This window comes from Arvicanthis niloticus, chromosome 14 (genome assembly GCF_011762505.2).
Source record: "Arvicanthis niloticus isolate mArvNil1 chromosome 14, mArvNil1.pat.X, whole genome shotgun sequence".
NCBI lineage: Eukaryota > Metazoa > Chordata > Mammalia > Rodentia > Muridae > Arvicanthis > Arvicanthis niloticus.
The window spans coordinates 52,670,202-52,693,634 of record NC_047671.1 but is presented as its reverse complement, the minus strand read 5'-3'; the positions used below and the strand labels follow the sequence as shown (position 1 = coordinate 52,693,634).

General features: G+C 42.2%; 1 protein-coding gene across 2 annotated transcripts in view; it reads left to right on the top strand.

Moving 5' to 3' along the window:
• The first annotated feature begins 3,059 nt into the window (after positions 1-3,059).
• The window catches only part of Kdm3b (lysine demethylase 3B), a 60,015-nt gene continuing 39,641 nt past the window's right edge, over positions 3,060-23,433 (top strand). Inside the window, exons 1-4 of one of the 2 annotated variants that reach the window (XM_076912830.1) lie at positions 3,060-3,376; positions 18,990-19,157; positions 21,293-21,406; positions 22,804-22,909. In XM_076912830.1, the coding sequence (XP_076768945.1) occupies positions 3,182-3,376; positions 18,990-19,157; positions 21,293-21,406; positions 22,804-22,909 (583 nt within the window). In that variant the 5' untranslated portion in view covers positions 3,060-3,181. The remainder of the gene's footprint in view (positions 3,377-18,989; positions 19,158-21,292; positions 21,407-22,803; positions 22,910-23,433) is intronic. The other variant, XM_034517821.2, reaches the window with a different exon arrangement.

Below are 23,433 nucleotides of genomic sequence, written 5' to 3'. Positions count from 1 at the left end.
GAAGTTCCCTCATGGAACAGTTAGAAACCTGACTGGGCTGATTCATAGGCTTTGAATGAGAGAGTCTCTTCGCATGCTATATACTGGGGAGATGAAGATTTAGTCATCAGAATTCAGATTCCAAAGACCTGGGTAACTTCTCCCTCTTAAAAATCCTGTCTGCAGAATTACCCTAACAGCAAAGCTCTTTGGTCCTAGAAAAGGACACCTTCCCTAATACTTCTATTGTTTCCTGAATCTTGCCTTTCCTCTCCCACTCATAACATTTTCCTAACGTGTGGATGAGATGTAGCTACTTAGCCAACCAAGCAAGGAGCTTTGCCCGTAAAGTCTAGCCTTCCTATCCCAGGCTGGAGGAAGAGTCAAGTTGCTTAGCCTACAGCCTGCTTTCCTGCTGCCCGTTTTTGGAGTTCATCTTGGAGTACCAGTGAAGTGTGCAGGGCAGGGTCGGCCTTGCTACTGGAGCAGGAACCTTTGGATGAAGACACACCCCAGAGTGGGGGTGCCTCCTGCCCTGGAAACACAGGAGGAGAGTTTTTGGAGCTGGACTTGCAGGGTTGGAGAAGCTTCTGTTAGAGCTTTTCTTTCTTTACAACTACCCTGTGTCACCTTGGCTTGAGCGAGGGGGAATCTGAACAACTGACACGGCCCTGCCTCCTCGTTCTTTGTACTTTTATTTTTACTTTTAGCTTTATAGATGGTTTTTAAATTTCTTTGGGTTGTGTGTGTGTGTGTTGTTGTTGTTGTTGTTGTTTCTGGGGACAAAAGGAATACACTATATTCTCTCACTGAGCTATATCCCTGTCCCCAGCTCTATGGTTCTGTTTTTCTGTGAGGTCAAATGTGTTAATCGCTTTCATTGCTCAAGTCTCTTATAGGAAAGAAGTAAATTTTATGAGGGCAGGGATTGTTTTCTTCAGTGTTGTGGCCTCAATGCTTCGAAAATTTTCTGGCATATTTTACTTGTTGGATGAATTTCTCCTTTGCTCATCCCATCCTAAGCTTAAATATAGTTGTCACTGGTGCTGTTGAAAACCAGCCTTAGATACTGGGGGATGGTGGTGGTGATTAAAGCTCCATATGGGAGGAAAAACCTTCAGTAGTTAATTTTGGTAGGAAAGATGCAAGGCAGATAGGTCCTACGTGGAATCACTGGTTTCCTTCTGTGAATAATTTATGGGCCATGTGCTCTAAGGATTCACAGCCCAGACCTCAGGTTTGCTATGGGAGATAGAAGTTACAAGGAATAAGGGGCTGGGGCGTGCTTTTAATTGCAGAGGCATACTGGTCTACATACTGAATTCAGGCCAGTATGGGGCATATACTAATAGACCCTCACCCGCCCCCCTTTTTTTAAAGGGCTATAGGATAAAAAGTTGGTAGTTGGTATCTCCTATCCCAGTGTTTGCTTAAAAAAGAAAAAAAAAAAAAGGTCAAAGGTATAAACAAGGTTTTGGAAAAGGAGATAACTAGGTAGTCACAGAAGCTTTGGGCTGAAGGAAGAACTAGCCACTTTTACAGCAACAGTCATGGTTTATTACTAGACCTTGTCTGGCTTGTATATCCTTAGTCTGTGTATTCAAGAGACTGTTAGAAAGAAGGTAGTCTACCATCCCCAACATTCAACGCTGGAGGGTCTCCACTGCATACTGTGAACTAGTATAGCCAAATGTCAGCAGCTTCCCTCCACATCACCTCCTTTTCTAATTGGGATTGAAGAGTATCTCACACCTGAAATAGTTATAATACATGTTACTGTACTTTCTTTGCCCGTAACCCCATTATTTCCATGGCAAAATGAAATGCTATCAAATCAGGTGGTCTCTTTAACATTCCCCTACAAGTTGAGTAATATCTGAGCTTAATTGTATTGGAAGACGAACTAGAGAGGTGGCTCAGAGGTTAAGAGCAATTGCTGCACGGTTTTTGCAGAGGACCTTGGTTCAATTCGCAGCACCCACATGACAATTGTTTTATAACTCCAGTTCCAGGGATCTAGCACCCTCTAGTGGCCTCCACAGTGGTATGTATGTATGTATGTATGTATGTGTATATATATATATGTATATATATATGTATGTATATATGTATATATATATATGTGTATATATATATATATATATATGTATGTATATATATGTATGTATATATATACACACACACACACATACACACACAGGCAAAATATTTAAGACACATAGTATATAAGTAAAGGGGGTTTTCTGTTTGTTTGTTTTTTGAGACAGGTTCTCACTATGTCACCCTTGACTGGCCTAAATCTTCCTAGATAGATATGGTTGGCCTCAAAACTCGAAGAGATCTGGCTGCTTCTGCTGGGGTTAAGAGCATGTGCCACACCTGGCAAATATAAATCTTCAAAACCCAGTAAAATTGGCCCATTAGGAAAGGGAAGAAGCTCTACAGGTTCAAGGCAGAACACTAAGATGTTAAAAGCATATTGTTGGTCTTTAATCAATAGAAATCACCATAATCACATCCAATGGATGTTAAGCATTGGTCAATGTGAAAGGAATCCTATCAAGTACTGAATTACTGATGGGCCAAGGAGAAGGAAGATAGTGTTCCACATGGAACAATGAGGTGGCTATTTCCTAACATATCCAGGGTGGGTAACTCATTTTAGGATAGGTCACTCTTCTATTGGGTTAGTAGTCTTCACTCAACACATTCATCTTCTAAGGTACCTTGTCTCCTCTCTCCACCCCTTTAAGTCTTTGGTGATGTCTGAGGAGAGAAAGCTTACGCTCCTCAACACGTGACCATTTGAAGAAAGACTGGGACTAGGAATGGTGCTACTGGGGGTGGGGGGAAAGCGAGGGAGATAAAAGACCCGCCCCCCCAGCGGAAATTGCAATTCCCCTCCCGACCGCGGGAGGCACTGCAGGCCCCGGGGAGGTTGGGGCGGAGCACTGTGAGGGGCTGAGAGCTGCTGCCCAGCTCCGGAGCGCTGGGGGCGCTGTGCGCAGCCCTGGCTGTGCCTCCGCTCCCGGCCACGGGGGGCGCTGCGCGGCGCCGGTGGTTGGTGGTGGCTGTTGGGGGGGGTGGGGGGGAGCGGCGGCCGCGGGTGGTGCGGAGGGAGGCCTTGCGGGTGGATCGGGCGCTTGGCGGCGGAGGTGGTGGGAGGCGGCGGGCGGGAGCGCGGGTCCGTCCGGCCCTGGCGATGGCGGACGCGGCGGCCTCCCCGGTGGGCAAGCGGCTGTTGCTTCTGTTCGCGGACCCTACGGCCTCAGCTTCGGCCTCGGCCCCCACGGCGGCGGCGGTGGTGAGCGGAGATCCTGGGCCTGCGCTGCGCACTCGGGCCTGGAGGGCCGGCACGGTGCGGGCCATGAGCGGGGCGGTGCCCCAGGACCTAGCGGTGAGTGGCGGCCGAGGCGGGCACGCGAGGCCGGGGCTGCGGGGCCTGTGGGCGGCCTCCCCGGGGGCCTTTGTGAGGGGGTGGCGAGGCGGGGGTGACCCAGTTCCGCGCCCCCGGCTCTCCTGAGCGCCCCCCGCCGGCACCTCGGCGCCCGGGCATTCTGGCTCTGGCCGGCGTGGCTTCCGCGTCGGGGTGCGCGCCCCAGTTTCTCCTGGGGGGCGGCCGGGGTGCGAAGAGCTGCTGCTGCTGCTTCTAGCCGGCAGGCCCCGCCTCCTGGGCGACCCTGCTCCGCGCACCCCCCCTCCCTACACGCCCTCGGAGCAGGCTCTCGAACCCTGGATTCCCGGGTCCCGCAAAATTCGTCTAGAAGACGCGGACCCGTGGTCCCCAGGTCGTCTCGGGGGACTCGCTCCGGGTTCCCCTCCTGGAGCCCTCAGTGCAGCCGGAATGTGGGCAGTTGCAGGAGGCACAGAAGCTGCAGTTAGAGCTGCTCGGGGCTTTTTTTTTTTTTATTTTTTTTTTTAATCTGGCACTTACTTCCTCCTTGTTGGAGCTATGCTCGGCCTGACGGTCCCCAGAAAGGCTAGTTCTGTGGTCTGATTTCGAACGCCCTTTTCTTGGGCGTTTCGAGGTAACAGGAGCTGCAGTTTTAGCTTTTTGCTAAGTTTGAGGTCTGTGCTAGCCTAATGGAGCTGCTGAGCGGTGCTTTTGGCTTCGAACTTGGTTACTCCCCTAACTAACCTTGAGAGGTTTTGCTTTGAAACTTTGTATGAGGGCTTGGTCGCTTGCCTCGGTATATTTTATGGTGAAAGTTGTTCCGTAAGAAGTTAACTAGCATTCGAGATCCTGAGCTTTTTGTTGTTGTTAATGTGGCGGCAAAATGCTACCTTTGAGTTTTGTCAAGCCTCTTAAGTTCCTCATTCTGATAGCGGCTCTAGCTTCTCTGGTGAAATAAAGCTATGAAAAATGGGATTATCTACTGATCAGTAAACAGAAAGTGAATATTCTTGATGAACTTGATTCAATAGACATTTTATTCACTAAATAGAAAGGTATTTTGTGAGATTTAGGATTAATGTAGTTGAGTGCTGCTGCTTTCTGTGGACAGTTTCTCTCTGATCAGCAATTTTTGGGGTGTTTGTTTTGTGACTTGTTCCCTGGATCAAGTTTACCTCTCCTGCTTCAATTGACTTGTGTGGATCATTCTCCGGGGTGTATAACGAAGGCTTGTTAAGGCTGTTTATGAAGCTTTAGTGAAGTGAATTTTTTAAAAGATGCCACAAATTTAAGGGGTTTAAGGTGTAGTAAGATGGAGTTTGACTCTAAGTTACTCTGCCGGTTCAGGACGAGGCGGTTTCTTTCAAATTCACTAATTCACTCTTGGAAGCAAAGCTTTCTTCAGGTCCACCCTTATGTGCATACTCTGACCTGAGGCATTGTCATTCCAGGCTTCTAGATTGAGAGTTACTTCCCAATTAGTTGTTTCCATCTTTCCACCATCAGATGAATCGGCTAATGAGCTGTGCTCCTGAAATGGCTACCCATTGGCTTCAGTGATGTTGGTCTCCCTGAGGGCAGAGGTTTTTGAAGTTCACTGAGTGTTTGACGTATACTAGGGCTAAATTCTCAATAAGTTTACCTCTTGGGCAGTAGGAAGTGGGTTTTCCCTAACCAATTAAAAACTTGCAGTGGGTCTTGGACAAAAACAGATTGTTCTTACAACTGTGTTGAGGTCTTGTATGACACAATGTGACTATAGAAGCAAAGGTAACTTTGGGTTGAGTACATTTGTGTTTGCCCTCTACTTTTATCCAGGCACATATATAAGAAAAGTCACAACAAAAGTCTGGACCTTTAAGGTTTCTTAAAGCCGTCTTGCAGAACTGTTCTGAGGTCCTCTTAATGGCCGTGACTAGTGAGGGATCCGAATTTGCCGGCTTGTTTTCCTTTTTCATTGACGAGAATGCCTTGGACTCTGGGCATGTGGACCTTTCCTTCCAATTTGCACCACACATTGTAGTAAACACAACTGTCTTCCAATCAAAAGTGTTCTTCCTGTACTCAAGGGTGGAGTTTGTCAGCTGCTGGCCTGTGATTGGGCAGATTTTCTTTCAGTTATGTTTAAGAGGTTTTCAGGCGTGCTTAGTTTTGAGTAATGCATAGCAGGGCGCCCCCTGTTAAGGATGAGTAATTGAGGGTTGGATGAATGAGTTTCTGAAGTGATTGAAAACACATTGCTCAATTTTAGGCTCCACTAATACCCTCTTTCTAAAGACTTGTTGACCCAGGAATATTTAAGAGTATACTAGTGATACATTTAATGAGCCTGTTTTTATTTCATTACTAATGTCATATGCTGCCTTAAGAAATGATGTGAAAAAAATGAAAATCAATACTTTTTTGGGGAATTTTGTTCATGAGGGTCTTAAGAGTGGGTGTCTTCACCAGTGAACTTCTCTTTGACAAGCAACTACTGATATTTTTAGCCAGATACAAACCCAATTTTCCCCCAAAATATGTTTTGTGTTTTTTTCAATTATGTTGCAAGATTATTGAATTTTTGCATGTATCTCATTTCCTAATTTAGTTGTACACTTTGAGTTCCTAAGTCATTATTGGTCCATGTAAGCCCCAGAGTCTTTTAGAGTATTACATATATAGGGGCAATAGACACACAGACAAAAATACCATGGATTGTTCTTTTGGTTATAATAGTAAAACTATTTACAGAATGTCAGAGTTATAGACCTGAGAGCAGGGTATTTTGATCCTGCCAGCTTCAACTTAGCAAGGAAGTATATGATTTTTTTTTTCTATAAAAAAATACCTTCTACTTACAAAAAAAATGAGGACAAAGTTAGGGTTGGAATAATCAGAGGTGTTTGTCTAGCATGCACAAGGCTAGTTCACACTGTAGAGACTGAGGCTGGTGCTGGGGTGGATGCACACCTGCAAAATTCTTCTCTAGAACACATTTACACAAACACTAGCTTACTACACAGTATCTGCCACCAGCTCTAAAAACAAGCAAAAGCCTATTTCGTTTTCTGTGAATGTTGTCTTTGCCTGCATACATATATATATATATATATATACACACACACACACACACACATATATATATATATATATATATATATATATATATGTCACTCTTCTATTGGGTTAGTAGTCTTCACTCAACGCATTCATCTTCTAAGGTACCTTGTCTCCTCTCTCCACCCCTTTAATATATTTTATATATATATATATATATATATATATATATATATATATATATATATATATATATGGCATTACATGCCTGATGCCTGAGGTCAGTAGAGGGTGTGTGATCTTCTGGAACTGGAGTTACAGACAGCTGTGGGCCTTAGTGTAGCTGCTGGGAACAAAACCTGGGTTCCCTGTCCTCTGTAAGAGCAATCAGTAGTCCTAAGCACTAAGCCATCTCTCCAGCCCTGCTTTCTTTAGTTGAACATTATATATACCATGGACAATATATATATTAAATACTTCCCAATTCTCTTCAACCTTCCCAGGGGACTTACACATGCTAGGCAAGTACTGTACCACTGAGTAACACTCCCAAATCTTCATCTTTTTTTATAACTACTTCATACTTCATAAAATGGGTGTGCCGTTATTTAGTAATTTATTTTTATTTCTCTTGGTGGAATCCACTTTATTAAATTTTCTGTCTTTGTTTTTTTCTGGAGGAATAGTGAATAAACTAATCTGTCTTTTGTATATTCTTGTGTTTTGGTTTTGTGATCCAGGTTTCTTTTGTGATTTTAGGCATCCAGGAGTGAGACTGTCAGGTTGAGTATGTGTACTTTTATTTCATTAAGTAATGCATGGATGTTTCCCAGTCACCAACAGTGATGGAGGTCTTCTTTTCTTCTCTGTAAAAGACGAGGTCAATCTTTGGCTGTTCCCAGTCGAGGCAGTGAGAAATAGTATATTTCATGACTGCTGGTCTCTTTCTGGACACTTCTCTTGTTGCTTCCATCCTATGTGTCTTTCCCTTACTTGACAAATGAGCTGGGTTTTTCTCCATTCTGAGTTCTTTATATTGTTATTAACCCTTCTAGTATATTGGTTAGGTTGGGTTTTTTAGGGTTTGTTTGTTTTTGAGACAGGTTTCTCTCTGTAGCCCTGACTGTTCGAGAACTTGCTCTGTAGACCAGGCTGGCCTTGAATGCAGAGATTCACTGTTTCTGCCTCCTTAGTTTATACTGGGATTAAAGGCTTGTGCCACCACCTGGCTTCTCTCTCCTTTTCTCCCTCCCCCAACCCAGTCAGTGTCTGTCTGTCTGTCTGTCTCTCTGTCTATCTGTCTATCTGTCTCTCCTTCTCTCCCTCTCTCTTTTTCTCCCTCCCTCCTTCCATCTGTTTCTGTTTCTCAATGGCTTCTAAGTTTACTTGCTTGGAAAGGATTTTATAATTATTCTTAATGTTTTCATTTAAATCTCTTTCTTCTATTTTTCTTTGTTGAGACATTCCCAGTATGTATGTATCCCTGGTGTGCTTGGAACTCAGTACGTAGACCAGGCTGGTGACCTTAAGTGCTAGTTAGTATTAAAAGCATTCTCCAGTACTCACTGCTTGCTTTAATCTCTGGATCTACCATTCACCTGATATTTTTTTCATTGGATATAAAATAGGCAATCTGATCTACACTTTCTTTTTTTTCTACTGACTAATCAGTTGTGGCATCACTAGTTCTATCAGCTAAAGCCTTTGTTGTTGCAGAGCGGTAGGACTGAATGGTGCTGTACGTGTGGCATTGGGTATTTGCTGTCATAACCATCGCAGTGTCAAGAGTTGCAGGAAGGACTAAAGTGTATCTGCCTTAATGTTTTAACTAGAATGGCTCTAAGAATAATCTCTCTATTGTGTTTTGAGATGTATAATAATTGTAGAATGTTCTGGCTAGCACCATGTGATTCCTATCTGGAAGTCATCTATGAGGAATGGAAGTTTATCTATCTTCCCCACTCCCTAATTCTTTTTTTGATGCAGGGTCGCACTATCGATCCCTGGCCTGGAACTTGATAGGTAGACCAGCTGATCTTGTACTCAGAGATCCACCTTGCCTCAGCCTTGTAAATGTTGGGAATACAGGTGTGGCCACCACACCTAGTTTAGAGAGTTTTAGATAAACTGGGCATGGAGATGCATGCCTCTAATTCCCAGCATTTTGGAAAATAACTTTAAGTGCAGTGAGGTTCTTCTCATTTAATAAGAACATGTACTGTTTAATTGGATCCCCTCTAAGAGCACCTGTCATCTTAACTCCAGGTCTACTTTGTTGTTGGACAAGGTTTCAGTATGAAACTTGATTGCGTAGACCAGGCTAGAGCTCACAGAGATTCACCTGCCACAAGTTCTGGGATTAAAGGAAAGCACCACCACTCTTGTCTTCTGCTCATTTTATTTTTATTTATTTATTTATTTATAGGTTTATTTATTTATATAAGTACCCTGTAGCTGTCATCAGACACACCAGAAGAAGGCATCGGATCTCATTACAGATGGTTGTCAGCCACCATGTGGTTGCTGGAAATTGAAATCAGGACCTCTGGAAGAGCAGTCAGTGTCTTTAAATGCTGATCCATCTCTCCAGCCCCCTTGTTCATTTTTTTTTTTTTTTTTAGTTTCTTTTGCCTGATGTAGTGGTGAATTGCTATAAACCCAGGGCTGAGAATTCCAGGCCAGTTGGAACTATAGTGCATTGTAAGCCTATAAAATAAAACTAATTAATAAGGATCTTGCCGTGTAGCCCAGGGTATCCTGGAATTTGAGAAGCCCTTTCCTTAACTTCCCAAGTGCTGGGATGGATATCAAGTGTGCTCTGCCACGCCCTCTCTGCAATCCACCTGTTTAGGGTTGTACCCAGCCTGCCCCCATCCCTGCATCGACCATTTCACCCTCCTCAGCACTCACAGCTTCCTTTCTCTGTGCACTTGTTCTTGGGGGTTGTTCTTGAGATAGTTCACTATGTAGTCTTGGCTAGCCTAGAGCTGGCCTGCTTCAGCCTACCCATGCCTGGCTAGGTTTTGCTTTTGTTTTTAAAGTCATAGCCTTGGCTGGCCTTGGCCTGGTGTTATAGGTGTGTGGTGCCTTTCCAAGCTAGGTATTTCTTGTTTATCAGGGGTTCATGTCACTAACCCCTCGTCTGCCAACTGCTTTCTGTACTTGTGTGTTCTGCTAGCTATCCTGCTGGTTTAGTTTTTTTTTTTTTTTTTTTTTTTACCTTCACAAATAGACCCCAGATGGGAGCTAAGAGACTGTTTCTGTTGATTTTAACAGTGGTATGGGGGTGGGTGCTGTAGGCTCTGCTGCTTTAAGGTCTGAGCACACTTAACTAACACCTGTCGCTCCTCAGTTTCCACTGCCTCTCTTAGCTTGGTGACTTAAACCCTTCTTAAACCCATCATGCCCTCTGCCAAAGTGGCCTTTACTCTTGTTCTCCAAATGGGTAAAACCTCCCTGTGTTTAGTGTTTAGTAGTGACAAGTGGACTGGCCTCTTGGTTTTCCAAGAGCATACACTCCATATTTTTAGAGATGTGATAGGTAATGGGGCTCTAGGGGACTGACTCACTAACCAAACTCTCTGGAGACTGATTTGAACATCCATGTGCAGGGTTATTAATTTACATTAGAGGGTATACCTATAGAGATGAGGCTCCTCATCTGCTCAGTAAGGAGGCTCCTAGCCTTGTGAAGAATTAGACAAGGAAAACTGGGTGTGGCCCAGAGATATTTATAGACAGCAGCCTTCATTCTGTGATCTTCTCTTGCCCTAGTGCTTCTGTCTTCCAGTGCTTTATTCCTGGTCCTTTTTGAGATAGCCTTGATATGTAGCCCAGGTGAGCCCTGAACGGTCTTCCCACTCCAGCTTCCTGACTGTTGGGATTACAGGTGTGCACCTGTATGCCCAGTTTGGGCTTAAATTTTTTTTTTTTTTTTTCTGGTTCTAACCCTCCATTCCTCTTTTTCTCCCTTCCTCCCCCCTTCCCTTTTTAGACACTGTCTTTGTATGTAGACTTGACTGTCTGAAACTCCATATACCAGGCTGCCTAAAAATCCCAGAAATCCTTCTGGCTCTGCTCCCAAATGCTAGGATTAAAGGCTTTGATTTTTGTTTTTGTTTTTTTGTTTGTTTGTTTGTTTGACAAGGTTTCTCTGTGTAGTCCTGGCTGTCCTGGACTCACTCTGTAGACCAGGCTGGCCTCCAACTCAGAAATCCACCTGCCTCTGCCTCCCAAGTGCTGGGATTAAAGGTGTGCGCCACCACTGCCCAGCTTTTGTTTGTTTGTTTGTTTGGATTTTTTAGTTCCTCATGGCTTTCCCAAAAGGGTTATTTCAAGTTCACTCCAGATCTCACTGCTAGTGAGTTCAGTATCCCATACATTGACTTCACGTCCAGTAGAACTCTCTGGGACTAGGAATGTAGCTCAATTGGTAGAGTGTTGTTTGCATAGCATCATGAAGCCCTGGACTCCATTCTCAACCCCACACAGGCGTGGCACATTCCTATAATCCCAGCACAGCACCAGGGAACTAGAGGCTGGAGGAGCAGACATTTAAAGTCATTATTAGCTGTAGATTGAGTTGAAGGCCACCCAGGGCTACTTGAGACCCTGCCTCAAAAAAAAAAAAAAAAAAAAAAGAAAAGAAAAGAAAAGAAAAGAAAAAATTAAAAATAGTTTTTAAAAGGAGAGGAAATCTTATAAATACATAATTTCTTGGCTTTAATTATGCATATTGTTTCAGATGTTATGGCTTTGTCAGTAATTTAGTATGAACTTTAATTTTTTAATCTTAAAATAACAGCATGCATTATTTGTACAAAATAATGAATTTGTTGTGACATTTCTCTTATATTCAGTTGACTTCAATCATATGCACTTTTTTTTTTTTTTTTTTTTTTTCCCGATAGGATGTCTTCATAGGTAGGGAAGGAGCGCTTTCTGTGCTCCTGCCTCAGCCACCTAAATGCTGAGATTACAGGCATTTACCAACATACTCACTTTGGCAAAGAGAAGTTTTGAGTAGACTTCTCTGTATTTAGAGTATTTACATCATTGCAGGAGTGGTATCACTAGATTATTTACATGTTTAGAATTTTTAGATACATTTTTTTTAAGGTAGGGTCTTAACCTAAGCTGACCTGGAACTCCTTATTAAGCCTGAAATTCACAATCCGACTTTAGTTTCAGGAGTGATACACTTAGAGTGTTTACAGGCATATACCACCATGCCCAACACTTCTTTTTTAAAGCTAATCCCAATTTACACCATGACCAGTCAGTAATGCAAACTTGCTTAGGGAACGAGGGCTGACCCTCAAGGCAGCACTTTGCCCTCATTGTTCCTGTTTATGAGCAAAGGGAATGAGGCTCAAAGAGGTGAAGAAGCGGAACGTGGGGGAGCTGGGGTGCAAGTCCTTACCTTTGATTTCACAATGTTGTACATGTTTGAATTTTTATTCAGATTATCACTGTCACACCAAACGACCTTACATTTAATATATTCAGTGTTAGATGGGTTTGAAAAAATATTTCTTGAAAATTCAAAGAAACTATAAAGAGAAAATTATTATTTACTTTAAAATAGCAGCCTGTAGACTTGCTTCACCCACGGTAGCTGTCCACATATCCTGCAGTTTTGTAAAATTGCACGTATTTCACATTTAGAAATCAGGAATCTAGCCGGGCAGTGGTGGCGCACGCCTTTAGTCCCAGCACTTGGGAGGCAGAGGCAGGTGGATTTCTGAGTTCGAGGCCAGCCTGGTCTACAGAGTGAGTTCCAGGACAGCCAGGGCTACACAGAGAAACCCTGTCTCGAAAAAACAAAAAAAAAAACAAAAAACAAAAAAAAAAAAAAAACAAAAAAAAAAAAAGAAAGAAAGAAAGAAATCAGGAATCTTAGCCATTAGTGTTTTATTTCCTTTACCCTCTGACAGTCATCATCATATCCTGTTATTCCTATCTCTAAATTCTCAAGTATACTTTACATTCATAGTCTTACTGGCTTTTTTCATCTTATTTTTTTGTAAATGGTTTTTTCTACATTTCACTCCCTTAAAAGTTTATCTTTTAAATCTAATCTAAATTTAATTTTCCTTTAAAAAATTGGTTACAGGGCTGGTGAGATGGCTTAGCAGTTAAGAGCACTGACTGCTTTTCTGGAGGTCATGAGTTCAAATCCCCAGCAACCACATGGTGGCTCACATCCATCTGTAATGAGATCTGATGCCCTCTTATGGGATGTCTGAAGACAGCTACAGTGTACTTACATATAATAAATAAATAAAAACCTTTGGGCTGGAGCAAGTGGGGGCCAGAGCAGAGGGAGAAGGGAAAGGGGGAAATAATAATTAAGTAAATAATAAGTGAACACACTTATTGAAGAGAAAAAAAGCATCTGATAAAAGTCATGTTTTATACCCATAAATACTTGTCTTAGCCTTAATCAGAGAAACCTTTTTTCAGTGAACAACTGTGAATGTACAAACTCATGGCGGCACAAGGTGCTGAGAATAAAGGATGATGTCCATCCCTAAACAAGACATTTATATGATCCCCTCTGAGCTTGGACAACAGAGTGGGAAAAGGGACAGAAAGAATGTAAGAGCCTCGAAGGCAGGGAGAAGGGCTGTGAAGTGACATTGTCCTAGGCAGAACACAGCAAGCCTTTGCAATCATGAATTCATGAGGCCTGCAGATACTTGGCACTGGGTCTGCACCGGGAGTCAGGTGTAGATAGGGGAGGACCTTAGGGCTTATAGGCCATACTCTTTGTTAGCTGTTGGCTACTGAAAGGTTTAGGGAGGGGGGGGGCTCTTGCTTTCAGTTGTGTACCCACTGGTGACACCAGATAGTTCCAATCCAGAGGTCACATAGCTGACCCTAGTTAAAATAAATGGGTCACAAAACCGAAGTCATGAATCTGGAAAACACTGCTAGGGAGGAGTGTGAGGGACGGTTAGGAGATCAGTCTGGGGAGAGGAGTCAGGCTGTGTTATAGGAGGAGTGTGAGGGACGGTTAGAAGATCAGTCTATGTTATACACATGGATGAAATGTCAGAACTAAGCAGAACAAGTCAAAGTGAACGAACTCTGTCCAGTTCTCCTCCTTGTATCTGCCTGCCCTCAATCTACAATTTTCTTTTATCCCCATGTCTTGGAAGTCTTCACAGTAGTCTCTTAAATACCACTTTTTAAAAAATATCTAAAAATATCTTTTTTTTGTTTTGTTTTTGTTTGTTTTGTTTTTTTGAGACAGGGTTTCTCTGTGTAGCCCTGGCTAAATACCACTTTTTAAAACTCAGATTTATTTATTTATTTAGTTTTTTTTTTGTTTGTTTGTTTTTTGTTTTTTTTTTGTTTTTTGTTTTTTTTTTTGAGAAAGAGTTTCACCGTGTAGTCTGGCTATTTGTAGACTAGACTAGCCTTGAATTCATGGAGATCCACCTGCCTCTGCCTCCCAAGTGCTGAGATTAAAATCATGCACCACTACCACCTGGCAAAACTACTCTATAGTATATATTTCACAGTATTTGTTGTGTTTTAGTCATCTAATTATAAGATGCATTGTAATTTCATTTTGATTTTTTTGTTTAAACTGAATTTATTTTGCCAGGTAGCATTATCTTTCCAAAGCTTATTTTGTGATTTCTCCCTTGCTGACTTTAAACTAGAAGAATGATAGCTCTGTGAAGTTCTGTAAACAAGCAGCCCACCCTTGGAATCATCTAGGGCCCATTCTTAGCTGGACAGTCAAAACAAAAAGATTAATAAATAGCATAGTGCATCCACCAAAAGACCAAAACAAATATAAAAATGTATAAAGAAGAATAAAGCATAGGCAGAAATACAGCTGAGTGTGCTGGAGTCTACAGCTGTGATACAGAGAGGATAATGTTCAAGGCCAGCCTGGAGTAGTGAGGGTAAGGCCAGCTGGGCCACGGGAGACCCTGTTTCAAAACAAAGTGCAAACGACACTCCAAAGGATGTAGTTGATTTCAGCAGCTGCCAGAGAGTACAAACTTGGTAGAGACATTCAAATATACATTAGAAATGAGGGAAACTAATCTGGGTATGGTGATGCACACCTTTATTCCCAGCATACAGGAAGTAGGGGCTGGCAGATCTTAAAGACTAGCCTGATCTACAGGGTGAGTTCCATGATAGCCAGGGCTACACTAAAAAACTAGAAAGGGAGGGATGGCTCAGTGGTTAAGAGCACTGACTGCTCTTCCAGAGAACCTGAGTTCAATTCCCAGCAACCACATGGTGGCTCACAGCCATCTCTAATGGAATCCAATGCCCTCTTCTGGTGTGTCTGAAAACAGAGACAGTGTATTTGTATACATTAAATAAATAAATAAATAAATAAATCTTTTTTTTTTTTTTTTTAAGCCTCTTGGAGAGTACCTGAGTTCTGTTCCTAGCTCCCACATGAGGTGGGTCACAATCAACTGTAACTCTTGCTCCAGGGGATCAGATGTCCTTTCTGGCCTCTGTAGGCACCTGTACTCAAGGAATTTGGCATACACACATGTTAAAGAGATAAAATATTTTTTATGATTTTTACTCTTTTTTTTTTCTTTTATGTGCATTGGTGTCTTGCCTGTATGTATGTATATGTGAAGGTGTCAGATTCTCCTGGAACTGGAGTTACAGATAATGGTGAGCTGACATGTAGTTGCTGGGAATTGAACTTAGGTCCTCTGGAAGAGCAACCACTGTTCTTAACTACTGAACCATCTCTCCAGCCCCCAAATAAATCTTTTAAAAAGGGGGGAAAAACCCCAAAAGTGAGAGCAGTGGTTAAGAGTACTGACTGCTCTTGCGGAGGACCTGAGTTTATTCTCAGCTCCCGTATTGGCTAGTTCAGAGCTGAGTAGAAGCCCAGCTCCAGGGGGATTCAGTTTCTTCAGGTCCCTGTACTCACACACCCATCCACGCACCCATGCCCTGCTCTTCGTTTTGTTTTTTTTAGACAGTTTCTGTGCACAACATCCCTGGCTGATCTGTAGATCAGGCTGGCTTTCTCAAAGAGACCACCTAGCCCCTGCCTTCAACTTCCAGGATTACACCACACCCAACTAAGACACTTTTTTTTTTTTTTTGACACCTACTTTTTAAAAAGTAAAATCTTATTTTAAAGTACACCTTCCAATAAGAAAGAGAATAAAAACCTGTTTCAAAACTAAACATAAAAAGGGAGTGGGGGTTTCTGGAGAGATGGCTCAGTGGTTAAGAGCACTGAGGACCAAGATTCAATTCCCAACAGTCATATTGGGAATCAGCCATTTGTAATGTCAGTTCCAGAGGATCTGATGCCCTTTTTAGGCCTCTGTGGTACCAGACATACATGTGGTGTGCAGAAACATGAGGTAAGATACGCAAATGAAAAATAAAAATATAGGGGGTTGCTGGGAGTGTGAGGGGATGGGGAAAGGAGATTACATCTGAAATGTAAATAAAATATCTAATAAAAAGAAAAAGAAAAAAGAACTGGGGCAAGCTGGGAGGAAGTCAGAGGCAGGCAGATCTCTGAGGCCAACCTGGTCTACAGAGTGAGTTTCAGAATAGCCAGGGCTACACAGAGAGACCCCATCTCAAAAAACCAAAGATAGGTTAGGTTAGGCTAGGTAAGTAGGTAAGTGTGTAGACTGACACTTAAAAATGTGGAAGAAATGGTTCAGCAGCAGAAAGCATAAACTGCTTTAGGAGTAGATCCAAGCTTGGTCTCCACCATAACTGCCTACAACTCCCAGCTCCTCTGTCTTCCTGGTATGCACCTGCACTCATACATGTACGGTTAAAAAATGAAATATATCTTAGATAAAAAGAAACAGTGTCAGTTAAAGGAGCAGTCTTTGCCAGCGGATTGCATTTTGTTGTTCTTCTGTGCTGTGCTTTTGCAGTCCTGCTTTCCTCCAGAACAGTGGCTCTTTTATATTTCTCTGGGATAATACCTGCTAGAAAGTCTTTTGTCAGTGGACGAATGAAGCTTGTCTCTGTGGGGCAGTCGGCATTGTCCTCCCTCATCTTTGAACTAATAATTGTTGCATGAGGCTGTTGTAGTTCCTGGACAGATGCCTTGTCCTTCTAGCATAGCATCATTGGTCTCTACTGCTGCCTTTCCACAACTAAGGCTTCCCATTCCTCTGTCACCCACTCTCGGATACCGTATTTACTTTGATATTGTTGGACCTGGCAAGTGAGTGAATAACACTATTCTCTCCTCCCTCTCTCTCTGTTGGTTTATTTTATTTTTGTTTTGTTTAGGTTTTTAATGATTTCAAGACAGGATTTCTCTGTGTAGCCCTGGCTGTCCTGGGACTCACTCTGTAGACCAAGCTGACCACAAACTCAGAGATCCACCTGCCTCTGCCTCCTAAGTACTGGGATTAAGGGTGTGCACAACCACCGCCACCACCACTGCCAGGCTACATTCTTATCAGTTATTGTAAAATTGCTTCTCAGAGACTGCCAAAAATCCAAACTGATAATTACATGACAGACGTGAAGTAAAATTACTACTAACAGTGTTAATCAGAACTGAAGTGTTTTTTAAATTTTATTTTATTTGTTTGTTTTGAGACATGTCTCAGTATGTATTCCTGGCTAGCTAGTGTGGAACTTGCTACCTAGAGCAGCTGGGATCCAATTTAGAGACCCACCTGTTTCTGCCTGCTAAATGCTAAGATTAAAGGCATATACTTAACTTTTTTTTAACTTTTTAAACGTTTTCTTTTTTTTTTAAACTTTTTATTCCAATTTTTTGTGTATGGGGTGAGATGTGCACATATGCCAAATGCCTATTTGGAGGTCAGAGGACAGTTTGCTGGAATTAATCTCACCTTGTACAAAGTGTGCTCCTGAGAATCAAACTCGGGTGCCAGGCTTAGTGCCAAGTGTCCTCTACCCGCTGAACCCCTCACCATTCCTTACTGTTGGTGATTTTGAGTTTATAAACTCTGATTTAAGGTCACTTAAGAGAATATAAACTACCATTGATTCTTTGTCATTCAATCTTTCCTTGTTGGTTTGGGTTTTCGTTGTTTTGTTTTTGGAGGATGAGCTTTGTATATCAAGCTGGTCTCAAACCTACCTGCCTCTGCCTGGAAAGTGCTGGAATCAAGTGCATCATTGGGCCCTGAATTTTTTTTTTAAGGCTCATTTTATTTTTATTTGTATGACTGTTTACCTTTTTACATGTATATGTACCACGTGTGTCTGTGCTTGAAGAAGCCAGGAGAGGGCGCCAGGTCCCTAGAAACTGGAGGTGAGCACTAGGAATGGAACCACGTTCTCGGTAAGAGTTTCTCTTCCTCCCTCCCTCCCTCCCTCCCTCCCTCCCTTCCTTCCTTCCTTCCTTCCTTCCTTTCTTTTTTTAAAAAAGATTTATTTATTTACTTAATGTATATGAGAACACCATAGCTGTCTTCAGACACACCAGAAGAGGACATTGGATCCCATTACAGATGGTTGTGAGCCCCCATGTGGTTGCTGGGAATTGAACTCAGGACTTGGAAGAGCAGTCAGTGCTCTTAACTGCTGAGCCATCATCTCTCCAGCCCTGTAAGAGTTTTGTAACCATTTTCCAGCATCTTTCCAGCTCTCATTTCTGTTAGTTTATGATGCCCTTTCCTGCCTAGTGTGCATAAAGCTGATTGGACCCCTTTACTACCTAAAGCCAGGTGTGGTGACACATGCAGATAACCCTACCTGAAGTCAGTGTGGGATACGTGAGACTGTGTCTCAAAAAAGGGAACATTTGGAGGCTGGAGAGATGGCTCAGCTTCAGGAGCACTGACTACTGTTCCAGAGATTCAGAGTTCCCTCACAACCATCTGTAATGGGATCCAATGCCCTCTTCTGGTGTGTCTGAAGACAGCAACAGTGTACTCACATAAAATAAAATCTTTTTTTTTTTTTTTTTTTTTTTAAAAAGGAAGCATTGGAGCAGTCAGGTGGCTCAGCTGATAAACACACTTGCTACCCAGCCTGGTGATCTGAGTTCCATCTCCTGTGATCCACATTGTAGGAGAGAAGTGATTTCTATAAGTTGTCCTACATGTGTAAACTCCGGCACTTGTACATACACACAAAATAAGTAAATGAATGTAATAAATGTTACAGTGAAATGTCTTATTAGGTAATAATACTTGGCACCAAGCCTGAGCTCAATCCTAGAACCCACATAATGGAAGGAGAAAACTAACTCCATAGGTTCCTCTGACCTCCACATGCATGCATCCTGTGGCATACACTCCAAATAAATTAGTTTTAATCTTTTAAGTAAAAGAAAATATCAATAAAAATGACCTTAGAAATAAGTTTATGAAAATTTTCTTTCTTTTTTTTTTTTTTTTTTTTTTTTTTTGGTTTTTCGAGACAGGGTTTCTCTGTGTAGCCCTGGCTGTCCTGGAACTCACTCTGTAGACCAGGCTGGCCTCGAACTCAGAAATCTGCCTGCCTCTGCCTCCCAAGTGCTGGGAGGAAATTTTCTTAGTCTGAAGCACCTCAGGAAAATTGTTTTTATGTATTACAAAATGTGACGTCTGAACTGGCTTTAATACTTTTGCAGATCTTTGTAGAATTTGATGGCTGTAACTGGAAGCAGCACTCCTGGGTTAAGGTTCACGCTGAAGAAGTGCTTGCACTTCTGCTGGAAGGCTCCCTTGTTTGGGCTCCCCGGAAGGACCCTGTCCTTCTCCAGGGTACCCGAGTCCCAGTCACACAGTGGCCAGCCCTGGTAAGTAGCTTTTAATTTTATCTTTACTTGTTTCTTTTATTCGATAGGTGGTAGACAAGATTTCATGTATTCTAGACTGGCTTCCAAATCACTGTGTAGTCCACATTGACCTTGAATTCGTCCTCCTGCCTCTATCTTCCAGGGTTGGATGATAGGTGTGTGCCAGCCTGGGTCATACCATGCTAGTGATCAAACCCACAACTATACACACGTTAGGCAGACACTTTCTCACTGAGCCATGGTGCCATCTGCAAAAAGGTTTTGTTTATTTGTTTTTTCTGTTGTTGTTCTATTTTCTTTGTTTTTATGGTGTTGTGTATCAAATCTAGGTCCTCCGGGGGGCTTTTTTATACTAGGCAAGTATTCTACCACTGAGTTAGATCCTGCTACCCAGTGAATGAATCAACTTTTATTGGATAGGGACATTTTGAACTTTTTTTTCTTATGTGTTCCTGTATTTACCTCATAACTACTCTTCAGAAATTGTGAAATCTACATGTTATATCCTTAACATGTTATATCCTTTTATTAAATCTATATGTTATATCCTTTTATTTCTAAAGTTACCAAAGCAAAGATTCAACAGATCTTTTCTTCTGTGTTCTGAAGAAAGGCTGTTTATTTTGTTTCCTTTTGTTTTTTATAGACAGGGTTTCTTGATGTAGCCCTGGCTGTCCTGGAACTCACTCTGTAGACCGGGGTGGTCTTGAACTCAGAGATCCCCCTGCCTCTGCCTCCCAAGTGCTGGGATTAAAGGCATGCACCATCATACCTGGCTTATTCCAGTGACTGGTGAATCTCACAGAGGTTTCAAAAGCTATAGACCCCCAGACAGAGTTACTAAATTAACAGGCTGGCAAGCCAAGGATGGGTAAGATTCTGCACAGAGCCTTACCAACCTAAGACATAAGTGCATTGCTTTTGATAATGCACATTCCATGACAGGTAAGGAAGGCATTCTTGTCAGAATGACCTAAGACAGGCTCAGTCTTGTTTTGTTCATGAAATAAAAAAGGGGGAGAGGCGGAGAGCCTTTAGGGCTGCTTGGCAAGAATCTGAGATGGGCCAAGGACAAGGAAATGGGCTGCTTGGCAGGAATATGACATTGGCCAAGGACAAAGAAGTAGGCTTCAGGGCAGGAATCTGCCATTAGGCTAAAACAAAGAAGTAATTTCAGACAGGAATCTAAATTTTAGGCTAGAACAAGGAAGTAGGCTTCAGACATAAAAATGACCTTGGGCTAGGACAGGGAAGTAGGCTCAGATACTTTGGTCATCCTGATAAGCCCTCAAAACAGTGATCACAGGAGTGTTCTCATAATTGGGTATAATGCCTTGCTTTTTCTTTGACTATTTGTGTTTATTGTATTGCTTGTTCCTTGACTATTTGCATCTATTGTATTGCTAGTTCCTCAACCTAGAACTGACCTTAAAACATGCATGTAATCAAAATGGTATAAAAGCATAAAGGAGGAGGGGGGACGGGATGGGGGTTCTAGGGAGGGGAAATGGGGAAAGGGGATGACACCTGTATTGTAAATAAATAAAATATTCGATAAAAAATAAGAAAAAAACCCATAGAGATAAAAGTAACTTGTGTGTTGGGGGCAGGTCTTCATTGACCATCTCCCAAGTGTTAGAATTATAGACATGGACTAGCACACCTTCACTACAACTCTTATTCTGGGCTTTTATAGTTTAGCCCTTAGGAAGCTTAGCATGATTAGTTAGATCCCTTGTGATGGTGGTTAATTTCTTATTACACATGTCCTTTTTAGGCATATGAGCATTAAAGCTAGGTATAGTGGCTCAGACCAATAATTTCGGACTTTGGGTCTCTGAGAAGGAGGATTGCTTCAAGTTCCATACTGGCCTGGTCTGTACTGTGAGATCTGGCCAAAAACCAAACAAACCAAAATTAGGGAATATTGAGTAAACTGTCCTTGTGCTCCTCGAGGTTATTTGAAGAGCAGAGGCTGTGATGAAAATGTTCATAAGGACTTGTTCTTTAGCTTCTCTGTTCACTGGGATGAGAAAAGAGTAGTGATGGGTGTTTTCTCTAAAGCTAAAGATTAATTGAGTTGTTACCTATTTTTGTCCAAGTTCTAATCAATGTCCTGTCATTGTGCTTCACAGACTTTCACCCCCCTAGTAGATAAGCTGGGTTTGGGGTCTATGGTGCCAGTTGAATACCTTGTGGATCGAGAGCTTCGTTTCATGTCAGATGCTAATGGGCTGCACCTGTTCCAGGTACTTGGCACTTGCTCTGTCTAGTCTTGGCTGATGATTTACCTCCTTGTCAACTTCCTTGTTGATTCAAATATGGGGATTTACTATTTTAGCATTGCTTTGATTCCTTTAATAAATTACCCTGTGCATTTTGAAGTTTTCTGCTTCTTTAAAAAGTACATTCAGTGACTGAAGCTTCTTTTCTCTTCTGCATATTCTCCTACACACTCTGCAGCCACCCCAGACTTAAAAGTACCATGATTCTGAGGGTTTCTTCAGGGGAAAAAAAAAAAAAAAAAAAAGGCTTCTGGGGTTCAGCAGTTTAAGAGTACCTGCTGCTCTCCCAGAGACCTTGAGTTTGGTTCCCACCAAGCACATCCTCAGGCTAATACTGCCTGTAGTTGAGCTTCAGGGGAGCCAGTGTGCTCTGGTGGCCAGCCTCTGAGGATGCCTGAGCATGTTATACACACACAGAAGAGCTGTGTGCACACACAGTAGGAAAAAGCCTCCTCCCTGATACAGCTGGACCCTAGTGGGGCTTCCATGCACTGTAGTAGCAGGTGAGTAGGAAAGAGTGACATCTGGTTCTCACAGCATGAAGTGACTCCAGTTCCAGAGGATCTGATGTCATCTTCTGACCCCTGAGGGCACTGCATGCACATACTTATAAGGGCTATCTGAAAGTTTAAAATTGTAAAGATTTTGCTCCCTCCCTCCTCCCCTTTCTTTTTTTCTTTCTTTTTATATTTGAGTGAACTGTTGCTGTCTTCAGACACACCAGAAGAGGACACCAGATCCCATTACAGATGGTTGTGAGCTACCATGTGGTTCCTGGGAATTGAACTTATGACCTCTGGAAGAGCAGTCAATGCTCTTGACTCCTGAACCATCTCCCAGCCCCCATTTTTTTTTTTTATTTTTTTTGTTTTGTTTTGTTTTGTTTTCTTCCGAGACAGGGTTTCTCTGTATAGCCCTGGCTGTCCTGGAACTCACTCTGTAGACCAGGCTGGCCTCGAACTCAGAAATCCGCCTGCCTCTGCCTCCCAAGTGCTGGGATTAAAGGCGTGTGCCACCACTGCCCGGCCCCAGCCCCCAATTTTAATCTTGCATTGAGAGACCAGTATTTCTTTCTTTCTTTTTTTTTTTTTTTATTGGATATTATATTTACACTTCAGATTTTATTCCCTTACCCCATTCCCCCCACCACCCAGGAACCTCCCAGAGACCAGTATTTCTTAAACTATGTTCTATGTTTTCTTAATGGTAGTCTCTTTCTCATCAAGAAGAATCCTTACTTTATTCATTTCTATGCCGTGTGTGTGTGTGTTAAAGAGCTTTTTAGTATATGATTTTTCTCATCTAGTTAAGTTTTATTGCCATTCACTTAACATCCAGGTGTTTGCTTTTATCTCTACCAGATGGGAACAGATGTTCAAAACCAGATTCTCTTAGAACATGCTGCATTAAGAGAAACAGTTAATGCTTTGATCAGTGACCAAAAGCTACAAGAGATTTTCAGCAGAGGTAAGAACAAGTAGTTTTCTGTCCTTGGACTCCAGATGAGGTAGGTGGTCAGTGTTGATAGAGAAAATGGAGCACCATGCAGCTTTAAATATTTTCTCTGGTTTGAGTCAAGTTTTGATTATTTGTAGTTAGCTATAGTTCTAGAATCAATTGAAAAATAGCCTCTTACTCAGACTGTTATATTCAGGGAGCGTAGGAATTGTACTGTGACTATCTACCATTGGATAGAGGATTCAGCTTCTAAAGTTTCCAGCTTCTCACTAGTTAGTAGTGCCCACAAACACAGCACCCCTAGCTTTTCTTTCTGCATTTCATAGCACAAAGTTTTGTTGTGTTTTCTTAAGTATTTATCAAAGAGCTAACCATATACTAAACAAAATATTAAGTTTTGTTTACGATAGATGCTACTGCCTTTAGAGAGAACTATATTTATACTTAGCATATGCAAATTTTTCAAGAGGTAAAAGCTTGCTAACACCAGCAAAGTGTTTGCATAAAGGAGTCCCTTCATAGACCTATTGTAC